Source organism: Punica granatum, chromosome 1 (assembly GCF_007655135.1).
Source record: "Punica granatum isolate Tunisia-2019 chromosome 1, ASM765513v2, whole genome shotgun sequence".
Taxonomy (NCBI): Eukaryota; Viridiplantae; Streptophyta; class Magnoliopsida; order Myrtales; family Lythraceae; genus Punica; species Punica granatum.
Window position 1 is genome coordinate 8,497,256 of NC_045127.1, and position 17,318 is coordinate 8,514,573.

A 17,318-nucleotide genomic window follows, 5' to 3' on the forward strand; every position below is an offset into this window, starting at 1 on the left:
TATAATCAGACAAATGGCATCTGATTCAAGACAACCTCGGCCTGCATACTCTTTTTCTTGTTGATTTCGATTCGAAACCATTAGAATTTCGAGAAATCGAAGAATACATTTCACCCTCGAAAAAAATTCTTACAATGTGTTTAGTTTTAAAGTTAAGTTGAGTTGAATTTTGATTTTAATTGGATTGTATTGTTGAATTATGAGAAAAAGTGTTAAAAAATAATGAATAGTTTAAAGAATTTAGTATTAAAAATTAAATTGAATGATTAAAAAATTGAAAAAATTTAAAAATAATAATTATATTATTGACTTTTATTATGCATTAAGTATAGTTAAAGTTAAAGTGACTATAAAACCAAACGTTTTTTTTTTTTTAGAAAATTCAGATATAGATTTAAATATGCATGAGTAGGAGAGAGAGAGGAGAAAAGACCGCCTAACGCGTTGAGTTCGGGAAGAATTGGGAGGTCAACTCTGAAGAGAAGGTCGCCTCCGCTTCGACTTCCCACTGTCCCCAACCGAGGCATGGGCTCTGCCACTGCTCTGCAGTGGGACGGTGGAGGCGCCGGAGCTTCCGCCATCGAAGCCCTTGGCTCCCTCTTCAAGCTAACTGAAGTATACCTCTGGTCTGTCTGTCTGTCTGTCTGTCTGTCTGTCTGTCTCTTCCTGTTTAGTTTTCGCCGCACCCCGATTCTTCATTGGAAGATTGACGGAACTCTTTTCTGAATTCCGACAGGGACGATGGCTCCACGGAGACACGGGAGCCTCTGTCGGTCACAAAGAGCAGCGTGAGCTTCTTCCCTTTTGCATTCTTGTGCTTTACTCATGAACTTTCTGACCGTGAACTCTCCTGACAGTCGAAAGTTCATGTTTTTCTCTGTTTTTTCGGCCTGTGGGTTGCAGTACTCGTGTTTGAATTCCCCTATCTTCTTTTGTGTGTGTCTACAGAAATCGCCTCACTGCATCGACGATATTGGCAGTAAGAACTGCACAACCTCTGGTAAGAGTTTATCTTTCAGTTGCCCGCGTGATCGCAGAGTTTCACTGGTTTTTGATCTACTCTGAATGTGGCCTTATGATGCAACTGGGAAAGCTTCATCAGACTTGATGAATTTATTGGTTGTGTTGTGTGTTTAGATATCTGCCTGTCAGCCGAAGACAAGGAAATGATGGAACAGATGAATGCACTTGGCCTTCCTGTTTCATTTCAAACGAACAAACTGGTTAGTTCTCATTCTCACTGCTGTGCATTTACTATTATTTGCTAAGGTTTATTGCCGTGGGAAAGACGGTGTCTTGCTAATCTTCTGACGACGGTCTCTTCAAACATTATGTCTTCGTACCCAGAATCTGCTTTTGGGTTGACTGTGGAGGCAACCCTTGTTCCCATATGACATGAAGTTTTTCGTCTTTTGTCCATTTCTAATGTCTGACTGTTTGCACCAAAAACATGGCCATAATTATTACCTGATAATTTGTTTGGATTTAGTCATATATATATATATATATATATATATATATATGCAAGAAGTGTTGAACAAATTGATGCCTTTAAGACTTATAATCTTGAAGAAGTTTGAAAGTTTTTAAGATGAATTACATATAAAACCTGTGGCATCCACCGATTTCACATGTGCTCCCTCCTCTCCCAGAATCATCGCTAAAGTCTTAAGTCTGTTATGTGGAAGTTTTTAAGATGGAAATTAGCAGGTTACTTAATTGAATTTAACAATTAAGTAAAAATCTAGTTATCTTTGTAGCATATATAATTGCTTCGCGAACAACATTATCTTTCTTCTCTGTATTGACTAGTCTTTTTTGGTGCATTACTGGTTATCTTTTACAGAAGAAGAGTGGAAAGGACAAGGCAAAAAAGAAGAGTTCAAGCATGAAGGATTCTTCAGGATTCAAAGAAATTGGGAATGAAATGCCTGAACTATGCATAGTGAGGGAGGCAGATGTTGCATCTCATTCCCCATTTCATAATGATCCTATTCCAAGTGGTTCTTTAAGTTCCACGTCAATGCTGGGCCAAAGTGTATCATCTTGCTATGATGTTGCAGCACATGCCCAGAAATCCACTTGCGATGCCGAAGAAGGATTATCTTGCTTCTCTGCAGCGACTAGTATTCTTCGGTTCATTACTGGTATTCTTTTACAGAAGAAGAGTGGAAAGGACAAGGCAAAAGAGAAGAGTTCAAGCATGAAAATTTCTTCAGGATTGAAAGAAATTGTGAATGAAATGCCTGAACTATGCAAAGTGAGGGAGGGGGATGTTGCATCTCATCCCCCTTTTCATGATGATCCTATTCCTAGTGGTTCTTTATGTTCCATGTCAATGATGGGCCAAAGTGTATCATCTTGCTATGATGTTGCAGCACATGCCCAGAAATCCATTTGCGATGCCGAAGAAGGATCAAGAAGTCTGTCTCGGATTGATCATGGTGCCATCAATGAGCCAATTTCTGTTGAAATTTCTGGTTTACAAACTACTTGCCACAGTTGTGTCACTGAAGTTGTTTCAGAGGAGACTTTGCAATTGGATGAGCCAGATGCTCAGAGTGATTCTCATGTGAGAAAACGAAAGAAGAAAATTACGCAAAAGAAGGGGCAGAGGACATTTTCTGGTGCTGCTGATGAAGGTTCATTTATATTTGCCTTATTAGTTTGAGTTTGCTCCTTATAGGTAATTAGGTCTATCATTGAGTTAGCGGCTGCATCCTCAGAACTACCATTGTTATGATACATCTGTTATATCCTTGAGGAAACATATTGACTTCAAATTGATAAACCGGTGGTTCTGCGCAGACCTAAAATTCCTTCTGCTGGAAGAATATTCAACAACTATCAAGAAGTACTGGTATCAGCGGTATCTTCTATTCTCCAGATATGATGATGGCGTAAAACTGGATGAGGAAGGGTGGTTTTCTGTCACCCCAGAGCCTATCGCTAAGCACCATGCCCTTCGCTGTGGCAGTAATGTCATAATTGATGGATTTACTGGTGTCGGTGGGAATGCCATTCAGTTTGCAAAATGGTAGGAACTGCCTTTATTTCACTGTTTCTTCTATTTTTCTCAGATTAAACTTCCTAATGGTTAGGTAAAGAATTCAAGATATTTGGATAAGGATTTATATGTATCTGAGACTTGCGGGGAGATTTAATTTTTAAATTTTGCTCCCCTCATTTCCATGGGTGTAGATTTGGTTTTGGATATGAGGAGATTGAATTTCCAAATTTTGGTCCCTTCATTTCCTTGGATGTTGATTTAGTTTTGGATATGAGCAGCTTGCTTTTAAATAGTCTGTTTACTCCTGTAGTGATTTCCATTACGGGTAAATTGCACTAGTGGTCTAAAACGTTTTATAAATGTTTCAATATAGTACAAAATTTTTTTTTTGCTACTTGATAGTACAAAATGTTTCAAAGTTATTTCAGTAAAATACAAACCGTCGTCTCGCCATTAACGCTGTAGCCGACGCTGATGGTGTAAAATCGGTTTTTGTGGGACGTTACATGATGGTGCAAAATGTTTTGAAGTTGTAACTTAATAGTACAAAATGTTTTACGTAAGTTACATGATGGTGCAAAATTTACAGATCTTGTACAGGATGGTTTGGCTGCGTCAATTGCAAGATGACGGTTTGTACTATACTGAAACAGCTTTGAAACATTTTGTACCATCAAGTAGCACAAAAACATTTTATACAATATTGAAATATTTGTAAAACTTTTTGGACCATCAGTGTAATTTACCCTTTCCATTACTCTATTTTCTTTGACTTCTCTTTTGCAATTTCAGTGCCAAGCATGTTATTGCAGTCGACATTGATCCAAAGAAGATCGAGTACGCCAATCATAACGCTGCCATCTATAAAGTTGATGACCGAATTGATTTTGTGAGGGGTGACTTCTTTCTCCTGGCACCAAGACTAAAGGTACTGAAGCCAAGATGTCGCAATAGACATGATGAAGTCACTTTTCTGTTTACTTCTGTGGCTTTTCTTTCCTGTCTGCTGAATCAGAGTTATATGGATTCATTCCGATTCTCTGTTAGAAGTTGAACAGCGCTGGTCTATTTTCTTATGATGTCAACTTTTCATCTATCTTCATTCCATAAGAAACTGCCATAAAGAACGATTTCAATCTTGTCTTACCATAGATGTTTGCCTTCCCTTTCTGCAGGCAGATACTGTCTTCTTGTCACCTCCTTGGGGAGGACCTGATTATGCAAAAGTAGAGACATATGATATCAAGACGATGCTTAAGCCACATGATGGGTAAGATGAGACTTCCATAACTTCTCTTAAGCTGTATATTTTCTACTTTTGGTTCGTGGTATGTTGTCTGACTTTCATTAATTCTGAGATCCACCACGACTTCTACAGCTTCCTCCTCTTCAAAACTGCCAAGGGAATTGCCTCTAAAGTGGTCATGTTCCTCCCAAAAAACGTGGATGTTAACCAACTAGCGGAGCTCTCTCTTTCTTCCTGTCCTCCATGTTCGCTAGAGGTAACAGTGTCTCTCCGAATAGATTTCGCCTTTTTTCCTTGATATGATGAAAACCATTCCCGTTTTTTGTCGTCAACAAATTATCAGTTCCTTACAATAGCGTTTGAATGTTAGAATCTATAGAGGGGGATAGAATGGACCATTCCCCACGAGAGAAAAATGAGAGATTAGTTCGGGAGCAAAATGCAACTTTTGTATAACAAATCAACACAACAGGTTTCCGTGAACATGAAATGCATGCGTAGAACATTTTGTATCCCTCTTGGTAAGAACGGAATTTGAGAAGTAAAACGCTAGCATCAGCCACTTTTTCTAAGCTTCTCAGCCGATGCTTCCTCATGCTTGCATCGGCTTCTGAAGTTCTTATTGCTCGATGCTTGTTAATAAGAGGCACGTCTTTATTTGCTTCGGTTCACCTCTAGCAAGAACTCATGCATTATTTATTCAACTTCTGTTGTTTCAGGTTGAGAGGAATTTCTTGAATGGCAGATTGAAGGCTCTAACTGCTTACTTCACCAACCCTGAAATCAGCACGAACAATGACCAATAAACGTCAACCTGATGATGGATCTGAGTTAATATGAAGATCACCGCCGTGTTCGCATATCGAGCTAAGTTTGTGCTTGCATAAGTACGCGGGGTAGTTTTCTTGCCAGATCAAAATGTAAATTCCTGGCGCCTAGCTTTTGTTCTTGGGTAATTCAAACTTAAAATTATTTTGTGCAATACTCTTGTGCCTAAATTGGCTGTAAATGATTATGAATTACTGTTATTGATAAAGCAATCTAGCTGTCTGTACGATTCTTTTGGCCATAAGACCAGTAACAACTCAAATCTAATTCGGTTTTGCAACATCATACCATAGCTTCTCCATCAGATAACAAAAGCTCAACAATAATCGATTATAGACTCAGAGATCTCAACCACTTGCCTTCTAGGCTGATCAGTCCTATTGAGTTTCTCCTGTATCAAATGCCAGATTCTAGAACCAAACTCGAAGTGTTAGGCCTTGCTCAGTTAATACCACCAACGTAAATCAACCGACACTTGGGGCTCTATTGGCTTGATATTGCTTCTACTGCATAGTCTGAACTCAAGTAAGTTAAAGTCCGAACAACAAAAAAATGACATGATCCTTTACACCATGCTGTCAATAAGTTAGAATTGATGATCGAACTTGATGCCCATTTCGATCTATACGTATTACAAATGTGTAAGATGGCAATCTCTCTGACCTCCACCTCAACTCGCTGAACCTCGAGGACAAGCGCAATTTCCCTAACCAAAAAAAGTTCAATTTTTCAAAAAACATTCTAACAAAAAAGGATTACAAAGGTGCTTCCTATTTGAGATAGATTTAAAATGCAAGTCTGGAATACGCACGAGCGGGGAAAACAGTTGTCGTGCAGCATACTCAGCCGAGCTTCAGGCATAGAATACAGTGGTATGTCCCCTTACCTGGCCCAATCTCTATCCCAAGCACTGGACCCGTAACTTTCACAATACTGGTTTTTCCACCTCTCAAAGCTGCTTCTTATCCAGACCAGCAGCAGCTTGCCCTTGCCGTTTCTTCCAAGCTGGTATCTTCCCGGGGAAAGCCCATCTCAACAGCCTCTCCCATGAGTAGCATCCCACAAACATGAGAGCCGCCCACAGCAGCAATTTATCCCTCAATCCCGGCGGCAAAGGAACCAGCTTCAGCCAATCATTCAAGTCCCGGAACATATCCGAAGTAATCACCGTGAAGAACCCGACGGCCGCCCATAAGGCATATAGGAAGGGCTTGTTCTCTGGGATGCTCTGATTGAAAGGGTGGCCCATGTAGTTCACTGCGAAAGTGGCTACCTGTATCATCATGCTTACCATGTACGAGACTGTGTTGACAAGGTTGGGGTGGAAGTCTGAATCGGGCTCTATGCATTCCTCGGGCATGTACTTCTCAGCCTCTTTAACGGACGAGATCAAGAAGAACAAATGGACTGCGAACTGGCCCATCAGGGAGAGGAAGACATAGGAGCAGAACACGTGCGGGTGCGGCCGAGCAGAGGAGAGATTCAGTAGAGGCCGAGCATGAGAAATAAACAGGAAGAAAGCTGCTGTGAAAACTCCACTTATTGTCGCCTGAACATCGCCGAGTTTCACACCATCCAAATACATGACACTTAAGACGTAGGCTGTGGCGAGGCAGTTTAGGCCAAGGATCTTGAACATTTGGAGAGTGGTCACAAGAGTGCTTCGCCCCTGACGGATAATGTCGGTGGTTGGGCTCACTGAAGCATGCTTAGCAGTGAAGGGAGAGGCCATGGAGGCATCCCCGAGCTTCACTACTGGGGCCGCGCGGCCATCACCTTCCTCATTCAGCTCATCCATCATCTTCTTCAGCTTCTGCCGTTGCAACTCCGCAGCTGTGAGGTGACGAGAACTGGGAGTTTCTGCTTTCATGATCGACTTAGTTCTCGAACCTTCTCCATTAGCAAGTGGAGGCTTGGATTTCTTCACTTTCCCAGACTTTGTGGATTCATCTTTCGATGCTTCAGAAGAGGGTTTTCCAGTTTGCGCTGGAGGCACAGCATTCAGTAGAGCAACTCCGACATGGGCCTGAAAAAGAAGAGGCATCATTATGCTGCTCAAGCCTTACTCTCCTGGGCCATGTTCGGCATGAAAAATGAAAGGAGTATTGTCAATGTATTCATGCATTCCTATTCCTTTACACCACATAGCCTCAGGTTTCCACACTGAAATGAGAATATGCAATTGACAGCAAGACATATTCAGGGAACATATAGCACAGATACTATCATATAACTAATTTTTTGCTGACTCGCGTGTCCGGGCTTCGCCCAACTAATTCCGGGACTCCGTGAACCCCTGGCACCACACGGAGCGAGTAATCACGCCAAAAGCGCTTCGGCGGCTCCAAGGGGTTTCGAATCTGGGATCAGGTGGATATATGAGCTACGCCAAGCCCTTGGAGTTTCATATAACTATTTAGTAATTATAACTGGTGACCCACTGAAGCTTACCTTTCCCTTCCCACAGCAGATTGAACATATTTCAAATTAAACTTAAATGTTTCTTCGTGATTGCAAAATCAACAGTCATTGACGACCATGAACCCACTGCATAAATATCATAATTGCTCGAGAATATATCAAAAACAGCTCACCTGCTTCAGAGCTCCAACATCATTGGTTCCATCACCACACATCAGTGTTATCCTTCCAACTGATTTGAAAGTAGTCAAGATAAGTTCTTTCTGCTGAGGAGCAACTCTTGCAAATACCTGAGATCATCGTAGAGAGCGGACTTAACAAAGATATTCAGGGGAAAGAAAGGAATAAAAAGAGTCAACAGACGGAAAAAAAGATGACCTTAACATAAGGAATGACTTGCAAAACAGCAGATGTCCGTTGTAACATTTCGATGCAGTCACCTCCAATGCAGAGATCATGAGTTTCCGACAAAGCATCCACTTCCTTATCACTGAAATAAATGAATCTTTTCTCAACACAAAGAAGAGAGTAAACTTAAAAGTAGATGTTTGAACATAGAGAGCAGGAATTTGCATGACTGATGATTTGTTGACAACATACTACAATAATCACAATAAGAAAAAGATGGAACAGCTACAAGTCTAAGCTTAAGACACATGCAACACTCCATTTAACAGCTGATTTAAGAGGATTCAACTTGCTTTCCCCAGGCAGGGAGCAGTCGTCAAGAACACGCTATAAAGTTGCATCAAACAGTTGAAAAGAAACTACCATTACCTGTAGGGAATTGCTTCTGACTCATCAGGGGAAATCCATTCATAACCCTCACCGCTCCTGGCTCGGCTGAGAATCAATGTAGGTTTGGAAATTATATGAACTTGACTGGCAACGTAGCAAGCAGTTAGCGCTTGGTCACCCGTAATCATCACCTGGAATTAAGGTGAAAATTTTATGTTTATACTATATATACATATATAAACAGACATATCTGGTCAACTAAATGTATATAAAACACAAGCTAATAATGTGAAATATTACAAGGTAAATAGAAATTATAGGCATTTCCAAAAATTTAGGCGTAAAGATTTGAAATTTGAATACTAAGCATGGTTTAAAGATTTAAAACTTTCTTCGGACTCTGCTGATGAGGTGAAAAGTTGTAGATGCAGCTTATACAAGCATTCAGCATCTAGGTTCAAGCAGAAGGTTTATGATAATTCTTTGGAGAAAAATAGTATCCTCATAAGCAAATCCATAAACGAACAGTCAAAGCTAGTAAAAGAATAGTTTCTAGAAACCCAATTGGTCTAGCATCTCCAGATCAGCTTCTATTGCATAGGTTTGCTTCCACTTTGAAGAAAATGAGTATCACCCTTAAAAGAACCTACTAAACTTGCATCCAAAAGGAGCATTTCTAACCAAGTCATGTGATGATCCTTTCAGCTCGAACAAAACTGTGGCTGAATCTGCTCTTATAGGACAATTAAACACCTGTTACACAATGAGATAAGCAAAATTATGGTAATCACTAGTGAAAATGTGGGGTAACCATGGTGCATTCACAGAAGAGTGACCGTATTTTTCTTACAGCAAAACCAGCAAATGTTAGGCCAGTCTCCACCTCATCTCTGTCCAAGCTTCTAGCTTCACTAACCTTCATACAATTAACACAACGTTAAGCATGGGTAAGAAAAAATCAAGTAGAATAACGCAACAGTCTCTCCTATATCACTCTTTCATTACAGATGAAAGTCCGAAACTTTAATTGAAGTTTCATATTTAAGAAAATTGTCCAGAATTGATGAACTAGCATCAGAAAGAGCGATTGAGACATTAACATAATTCATCTGATAGAAAAACTAAGTATCGATTATTTAAACAAATGAATAATAGAACATCCAGAAAAAATCAACTAACTTTACATCAGAGAAAAGTCATACAATTCAAGAGTAGCTATGAAGAAAAATGAGGGGACAAGAGTGCAGAAACATCTTAAAATAGATTTGAGCAACAATTAGGACAAAATTCACAAATCCATTCCATCAAGTTTTATATATATATTTTTTGGGATAAGACCATTTTATCAACTTTCCATTACTTGATTGACTCATTATTTCATTTCGTGCTTCAGATGTATCTCCAGCCACCTTCAATACTCCACGCTCTGCCTCATATTATTCTTAACCCTTAATGAGCTCCTCGGTTTATTAACTTTTAAGGACTTACTATGTTAATTACGAACAGGCACTATAACAACACAGTGGCATTTCAATATTTACACTTGTCCAGAAAAGGCTTTGATGTCAAAAAGTTAATGGCACTGAACCAGAGAGCACTTACTGTCATATCAGGAAGAGCCTTGAAAGCAAGGGCCAGAACACGGGAACCCTGCCGCGTGTACTTTTTATAAGTCTCCACATATGATGGTGGCAAGACGATGAGCCTATCCTGAATAGTCTCGGGTGCACCCTGAATATTAAAGATAAAATTAAAAGAGAGAAATTTTACATTAGAACAATTTGAAACATATTACAAAATTAATAAGATTGGTTTCTTCTTGCCAAAGTATTGCAATTTCCAATTAGGAACCATACAGCAAGAACTCAAGCAAGACATGAAACACACAAGCAGGTAATTTCAGATGAAACTAGTAGCCAAGGTCCACGAGGGTATGATTCATGTAAGTACTTCTGAAATGCCATGAAGTGCAAGTAACCTTCAGGGGGACAAATTGCAGTAGCGAAATATTAAACAAGCAACTGACCTTGACAAAAGCAAAAAACTCCTCCTCTACACGAACGACCACTGACATTCGCTTTAAGTAAGAGGCAAAATGGTGCCTCTGAACAATTTGCACAGCGTTACCACTTCCCCTGCAATTGATGTGGACAGATGATTAATGTTTTCTACAGATGAATAATATAGGGCATATCAAGGACTCCATAAGATCCAAAACAGGATTGTGATTTAGGTCACTCAGAGACGAGGATGTGTTAGTAAATAAAAAAGAAAACAGAATACTGTCTTCATCTGTGGGAACACCATTTACCAGACCAGTCTACTGGCCCGTGAAGGCCAAAATGCAAGTGCCTGAAGAAGGCAACACATTATGCTTTTTGCAGTTGATGTGAATATCTCAGTCTTCCTAAAGGATATCTGTGATCTTACTCAAACCAGTGGTTGTCGATAGATCCAGCCATAATAAATTTGGGTGATAGGAACTCATCTCATACAACTCCTTCAAAAGGTGTCATAATGAAACTTAGAGAACAATACACAAAGAAGCTTACTTCTTTGGCATGGCTTTCTCATCAGATCTGTAACTCCAGTCTATTCCTTTCAGAGCAGCCTTCTCAAGAGGGTCTCCAACCTAAAATAGACATTAAAATTGCTTCAACAATATCTGAAATTATGCACATAACAAAACATTATTTAAAAAAAAAAAGCAAGAAAAAAGCTTGACATCTTTTATGCATTTGAACTGCAGTTTGAAAGTTTTACGACCCAAAAATTGAGAGTACACCTCGAGGATCAATGACAGAGTATAGAACAAAGACGATAATTTTCTTGTTTCTTGCCAAGTTCTGAAGCTCACAGTTTGAAATTGTTGTAAAGACAACAAACCAACATAACAGGGAGAGAGAATCCAAAACGGTTATACTTTCATAAGGTCAAGGATTAAACCAAAATCATTTTGGTTTGCCTGACCCACTTTTAGGGTCCAAGTAATTTAGTGTGTTTGGTTTTAGAGTAGAGTTGAGTAGAGTTTTGATTTTAATTGGTTTGTAATGATTATGATGTTGAATTATGAGAAAAAGTGTGAAAAAGTAATGAATAGTTGAGAGAATTTATTATTAAAAATTGAATTGAATGGTTAAAAAATTCAAGAAATACAAAAAAGTAATAATTGTGTTGTTGACTTTTGTTATGTAGTGAGTAGAGTTAAAGTTAGAGTTAAAATCTTAAAATCGAATTGGGAAATCAAACGGGCCTAGTCATCCAATGTATGCGATCACAACACGACACAGATGATAAGATAATATTCGAGCATACCAGCTTGTTGTCCACAAACACCAGTGCATGGCAAGATGCCAGGATCTCAAGTGTACGTGATGGGACTTTAGACATATCAGATTCTAAATCCATATTGTCAGACAATCCGACAACTCCACGAAATTCCTGAATCGCAGCATAGAAAAATTATAAACTGTAACAGATAATTTTAACATATAAAATGAATCTAGGTAAGCTTATACCATGTCATCAGAAGTGAGGGTCCCAGTCTTGTCAAAACAACATATGTCAACCTGCACGTGAAACAATAATACTTAATTGACATGCTAATAAGAATTGAAGCTACTCATGGCTCTCTATAAATGGAATTTTCCTTCACTAATCCACGAAAATAGTGCAAATATAACCATGATCGGGAATGGCGTAGATTTCAATTCCTAAAACAAGAGCAGCTATGCCTGTTCCGCTGACAGTTTAGTCTACGCCCAAAGGAAAAATATAATATTGCAGCCACAATAAAACCACTTGAACCTCCATATGAGGTATCATTTACATAGACATCACAATAGGGTCCATCAATCAAGGAGGAGAAAAATGAAAAAGAAAAAAGCAACACAAGTAAATGCATGACTATGAAATTTACCTTCCCAGCAAATGGAATCCGAAATGGTTCTGTACAATATATTCCACGTCGTGCCAGTGCAATCAGAGACGTATTTACTGCTATTGACAACTCCATTGGCAACTCGGGCGGAATCACAGAAGTTATAATAAGCGAACAACTTAAAAGAAGCTTGTATTTGCTCCTTGTTGGATCCTCTAAGCCCTGTTTATTGACAATAAGGGGTCACTACGGAATCAATTGAACTGTCACAATTATCTTTATTGAGCAGTGGTAGAAACATACCTTCTTAAGTACATAACCAGCTGCAATAACTGCAAATATGACTAAAAATAGTATGAACAGCCCACTTTCCCAGCTATTAGCAGTTACCTACAGCATGCTGACAACAATTAAAACGAAAACAAGCTACGCTAAAATATCAGCAACTGACAAGAACTGGAGCTCAGTAAAAGGAGCATTACCCTTTCTGTAGAGAACAAAATCGTTCTCATCAGTTTTCCTTGACTTGTTTCGAAACCAGTCCTCAGAACAACAGCCAGGCACCCACCATCAGGGGTTCTCAAGGGAAAGCTCTGATTCCATAACAAATACAAATATAAGGTTAGCATGAGCATATCTCCAATTAGAGATGAAATTCCATCACAAGAATAACCGACCTTATCTGGCGTATGCTGCAATATCTTTGTCCCACCAAACAAAACATGGGCCTTATCTCGTTTTATAGAGAGCTTCTCATCCACTCCCCTACCCGTTACAGAGACCTGCATAACATCACAAATGTGATCCAAATGATATCACGCAACGATGCTTCAGCAGCTTCAATATGCCACCGTAAGTGCAACTATAGGAATTAAATCATATCCCATTTATATTTGGACTCTGGGAAACAGAATTAGAAGAAATAAACGTAGCCCAGGAATCTGGATTACCAAATAGAATAACCAAGTCCACATCATAGCACATAAAATCCGTATCTACCATCAAAGCCTCACAACCTCATTAAATTGAAACTTATGACTTGATAAATAGTTAATTTGAGCAAAGACAGACAATCACCTTCCATTGGGGAGTAGACTCGCCTGTCAGAATGGCTTCATTCACAATAGCACTACCAGCCAATATGAGCATGTCCGCAGGAACAGACTTGTCTTCCCCACTCTGATCTGTCGAGCGTCCAATGGAGACGACATCACCAGGCAAAAGATCGGTACCAGAGAGTTTTACCCACCTACTCCAAAGCATTTAGTGCAATAGTTTCTAAGAAACAGCTAAAGGAAATTAAAACAATTAGTATTGATATAAAGTTACTCATATGACATACTTCCCACACCGATGCACCATCAGGGTCTGGCTATCCACTCTAACTCGCCTAAGCTCAGTTAGAGTTTTCAACCGACTCTTTGCCATTGTAGACTCGAACATGAACAGCATGAATAGGGTGAACAGACTGTAGTACCAATATTCGTCCAGACACCACAATCCAACGCAGAATACCTGTCTCAAGGGGCAGTATGAATATAATAGTAATTAGTAGTAACCCAAAAATCACAAGCTCAGGATTTCATTGTACAAGAAATTCATAGCTGCGTGCAAGCAAAGAGGATCGGGTTGACAAGAAAGTAAAAAGAACAGCGGTGAGGACTAGAGATTAGAAACACGGAGAGAGAGAGAGATTAAATAGGCCAAACCTGAAAGACAAAAAATGGTTCCATGCAGTTCTCTTTCATTAATTTCTGAAACGTCGGCTGCGGATAATCAAATCTGCATGCAATTAAATCATTTAACTATATATAGCATACCATCTGCTATCTGATGAACACAAGGTAATTAGCGCTTCAGGTGCCAGAATAAATGAAAATCCTTCACTGCGAGGTAAAACCAGGACCAAGTTTTCACAATCTTGGACTTGCAATAAATTTGCCCAAAATTCTCAACAAAAAGAAGAGCTCAATGTGCCAGAAGAATGGTGGAGAATAGATGCACTCAAATGTTATATGGCACAAGTATTCCAACACCCCGATAGGGAGGAAAGTTGCATCTTGAATTCTCATAACCATATTCCAACAACCTTTCACACAGTAAAACGATAAATTATGCTAAAATTTTCAAACTCCTTCAAGGATGATTGCAGCAGACCACTATGTGGCCAGGAAAGTGCTGTAAGGCAAATTATAAACAAAACATCTTTCGGTTCTATCTTATAAACAAACTATCCTCAGCTTCCACAAACAATATCAGCACTAGTTTTCACCTCCAATGATATAGGGAACATGTCATTGTCAAGGGAAAAAATTAATCCTCAACTGTGTAGGTATACTAACAGGCTGTCAAGAGACTCCAATGGTGGTAACTATGTTGATAACATCTCAGATATTCTAATAGCACTGCTGAAGAAGATAATGATGACATGTAGGAACTCCACATAAAATATTGCAAAGTCCCAGAAGTAATTGAAGCATAGACCTAAGATAATTGATATATAATAGAGAGGTAACTCACACATTCCGGCCCCATTTTTCAATGGCTACACCAACTTTAGCTTCAGTGCCATGTCCAGTGTTTTTATGATAGTAACTGAATGACTCCTTAGTAGGGTATGGAAGTTTGCTGAAAGTTTCCTTGTCCTTCGAATATATGAATCGTTGCTTCCTAAAGTCAAAATAAATTTCTTCGACATCCGAGGATGATGAACCTGCAGACTATGGACGTAAAATCCTCGAGTTAATTAGGGCTTAGAAAGACCATTATAAATATCCTTTACTTATTGAATCAATTACAAGTAGAAAATACATGGCTGAACAGCAGAAGCACCAGAGGTAGCCACAATATAACAACAGATTAAAGCATAAGTATCCACTCTTGCTAGAATTTTATGAAATTTAACTATCTCAGTTTCACATAATTTAGCCAACAATAAAACTTATACAATCCAATTTTGACTTTTGAGAACAAAACCTTAAATGCAAATATACATGCCATGCAAATATTGTATGATACTCTAAAGTAGTTCGATTTCAAATTGTAAAGGAATAGCACATACTAGTTTTCGAAGGTGAAGAGGAACAACTTCTTTGGAGCCAGAAAATTTTGCAGGAGTAATTTTGCAAGCATCTGCGTGGTGAATATCATTAACCTGTATGCAGGGAATAAAAAATCAGTGACAAAAGCAGAATATAATCCAATATAGACCCAGAAAAAAAAAAGATAAGGAAAACTATTACGCTTAATCAATGTTTAGCTGGCAATTACAATTTATTAAGGATAGTAAAAGTGCTCCATTAGCTTCCAAATTGCTAAGCTTTTAATTAAAAGGCCGCAGTTTAATTGCAGATGCCAAAAAGTTCAATGCAGAATGGCACAAATAAATGACGAAGAAAACAAATACACTTGATCAATGCTCAGATGGTAATAATCTAAAATTGTTTCTTCCAGATTAGTTTCCTTTCAGACCAATAATGTCAATACACAAGTGAAATTCATCAAAATGAATGCTGTCATGGAGGACAGTGCCACCAAAGAAGCACATTTTCCAATAACATATTTCCTAGCATCCGAGACCATCTTATCTTGTTAGTTAAAATTTAGACTTCCATGCTCTAAAAGTATGCGGATAAAGACGAAATATTTGAACAAGAGTGTCTACCTGATTGTATTGGACCAAGCATCGGAAATCCACAGACCAAACAGTGAAGAGAAAAACCAAAATATGAAGAGCCACGAGCCCGCCAAGTACGATGGCAGCGTCTACAATATCAATGCTAGGAACAACAATTGCCACCCAGGTGACATAGAGAATGGCAAAGGGCCAAACATCCAGACGCCAAGCCCAATGTTTTTTCCTCAACAAATCAACATTCTCCACAACTTTCCCACCAACATGAAATCTAGACATTTCCAGGTCCTGCCCACCTGAGAAAAGGAGTACCAAAGCCATCAACTAATGAATCAAAACCGAAATTTAAGCCTTATTCTGTCTCAAAGAAGGGTATATGCAAGAGGAAAAAAAGTAAAAACATTTTCAGCAACAGAAGAAACAATTGCTTCAGACAACGCTAATGGAAAAGTAGCAGATATTGGATTAGCTAAGTACTCTTCAGAAAATCCAGACTTATGATCAAGCTGCACAAATTTTCACACATACGGTGGACACGGTACGCATAGCTGCAAAGCTGAACTAATTATTATTCCGCCCGCCAAACAACCCCATTTCGGCTGTCAATGAAGAAGAAATAGCAAAAAGAGCTACCTTCTACTACCACCATGACACTTGCTTAGCTAACACTACAGATCAGCTGAAGAACCATGTCGGCAGCAATCATGAAAATCGGTTGCATAATCAGTGGAGTTACCTGGGTGGTGAAATTTCAGAAGATACGAAACCCCCGAGCGGAATCAACGTCCCAGAGGGACCAGGGGCCCTTTCCTGAGGTTCAATTGATCCGGGGGCACTGATCCGACGTCGCCGTGATGAGCAGTCAAAGTCCTAATCTTCAACCTCGAAGCCGGCTTCCGAGTAGCCTTCTTCCACTGCCATGAAACTTGGAGAAATCACAGAGATCGTCTGCTACTCCTGTGACTGAGAGAGGGACAAAGTTGATTGATCCAAGGACTGATTAACCGATCTCTGATTAGGGTTTGGGGAGCGAGATCGGTGGCGCGGAAGGAGATTACGAGAGAAGAACTGCTCGATCGTGCTCACGGACAATTTGGGCCTTTGGGCCGTTCATGGGCCGCGGCGTGGCCCAACTTGACAAAGACGCTGAGGATATCCACTGCCAGTTTTGGGCGGGCCTGGGCAGAGCTTCATACAATGGGATCATCTCCGAGCTTTTTGCGACATTACTACATACTCCGTTTGGTTTTACAATCGCATTTTTTAAATTTTAACTATAACTTTAACTTTACTCACTATACAACAAAAATCAATGACACAATTATTACATTTTTCTTTTTATTCAATTTTTAATATTAAATTCTCTCAACTATCCATTATTTTTTCCACAATTCAACAATATAATCATTATTTTTTCTCAACTATTCATTACTTTTTCACACTTTTTCTCATAATTCAATATCACAATTATTACAACCCAATTAAAATCGAAATTCAACTTTACTTAACTCTGAAACCAAACACACCATATTATTTGATTGGTTCTTAGCACCCTAATTGC

At 39.2% G+C, this 17,318-nt stretch overlaps 2 protein-coding genes across 6 annotated transcripts; one reads left to right on the top strand and one right to left on the bottom strand.

Annotated features, from left to right (window-relative positions):
- Window positions 1-438: 438 nt before the first annotated feature.
- Window positions 439-5,325, top strand: LOC116214940. Of its 3 annotated transcripts, none has more exons than XM_031550465.1 (10): window positions 439-626; window positions 737-788; window positions 949-1,000; window positions 1,138-1,223; window positions 1,847-2,642; window positions 2,809-3,037; window positions 3,803-3,938; window positions 4,186-4,280; window positions 4,389-4,512; window positions 4,976-5,325. In XM_031550465.1, the coding sequence occupies exons 1-10, from the start codon at window positions 526-528 to the stop codon at window positions 5,060-5,062; spliced, it is 1,758 nt and encodes a 585-aa protein (XP_031406325.1). In that variant the 5' UTR covers window positions 439-525; the 3' UTR covers window positions 5,063-5,325. The 3 variants fall into 3 exon arrangements, with proteins under 3 accessions (XP_031406325.1, XP_031406331.1, XP_031406340.1); XM_031550480.1 differs by having other exon boundaries at window positions 476-615; XM_031550471.1 differs by lacking the exons at window positions 949-1,000; window positions 1,138-1,223 and having other exon boundaries at window positions 1,850-2,642.
- Window positions 5,326-5,390: 65 nt separating this feature from the next.
- LOC116214931 (probable manganese-transporting ATPase PDR2) lies at window positions 5,391-16,796 on the bottom strand. 3 transcript variants are annotated; one of them, XR_004158378.1, is made up of 23 exons: window positions 16,494-16,795; window positions 15,788-16,053; window positions 15,185-15,277; window positions 14,644-14,843; window positions 13,833-13,905; window positions 13,466-13,638; window positions 13,201-13,372; window positions 12,801-12,905; window positions 12,606-12,716; window positions 12,427-12,513; window positions 12,163-12,345; window positions 11,762-11,812; window positions 11,559-11,684; window positions 10,796-10,875; window positions 10,270-10,378; window positions 9,846-9,974; window positions 9,094-9,159; window positions 8,925-8,996; window positions 8,283-8,434; window positions 7,884-7,995; window positions 7,679-7,795; window positions 5,971-7,110; window positions 5,391-5,790 (listed from the first exon to the last, which is right to left on the bottom strand). XR_004158378.1 is itself a non-coding variant. In XM_031550443.1 (22 exons), exons 2-22 carry the CDS (start codon window positions 16,034-16,036, stop codon window positions 6,034-6,036), a joined length of 3,537 nt encoding a protein of 1,178 aa, XP_031406303.1. In that variant the 5' UTR covers window positions 16,037-16,053; window positions 16,494-16,796; the 3' UTR covers window positions 5,391-6,033. The 3 variants fall into 3 exon arrangements, 1 of the variants encoding a protein (XP_031406303.1); XR_004158377.1 differs by having other exon boundaries at window positions 5,896-7,110; XM_031550443.1 differs by having other exon boundaries at window positions 5,391-7,110; window positions 16,494-16,796.
- Window positions 16,797-17,318: the final 522 nt, after the last annotated feature.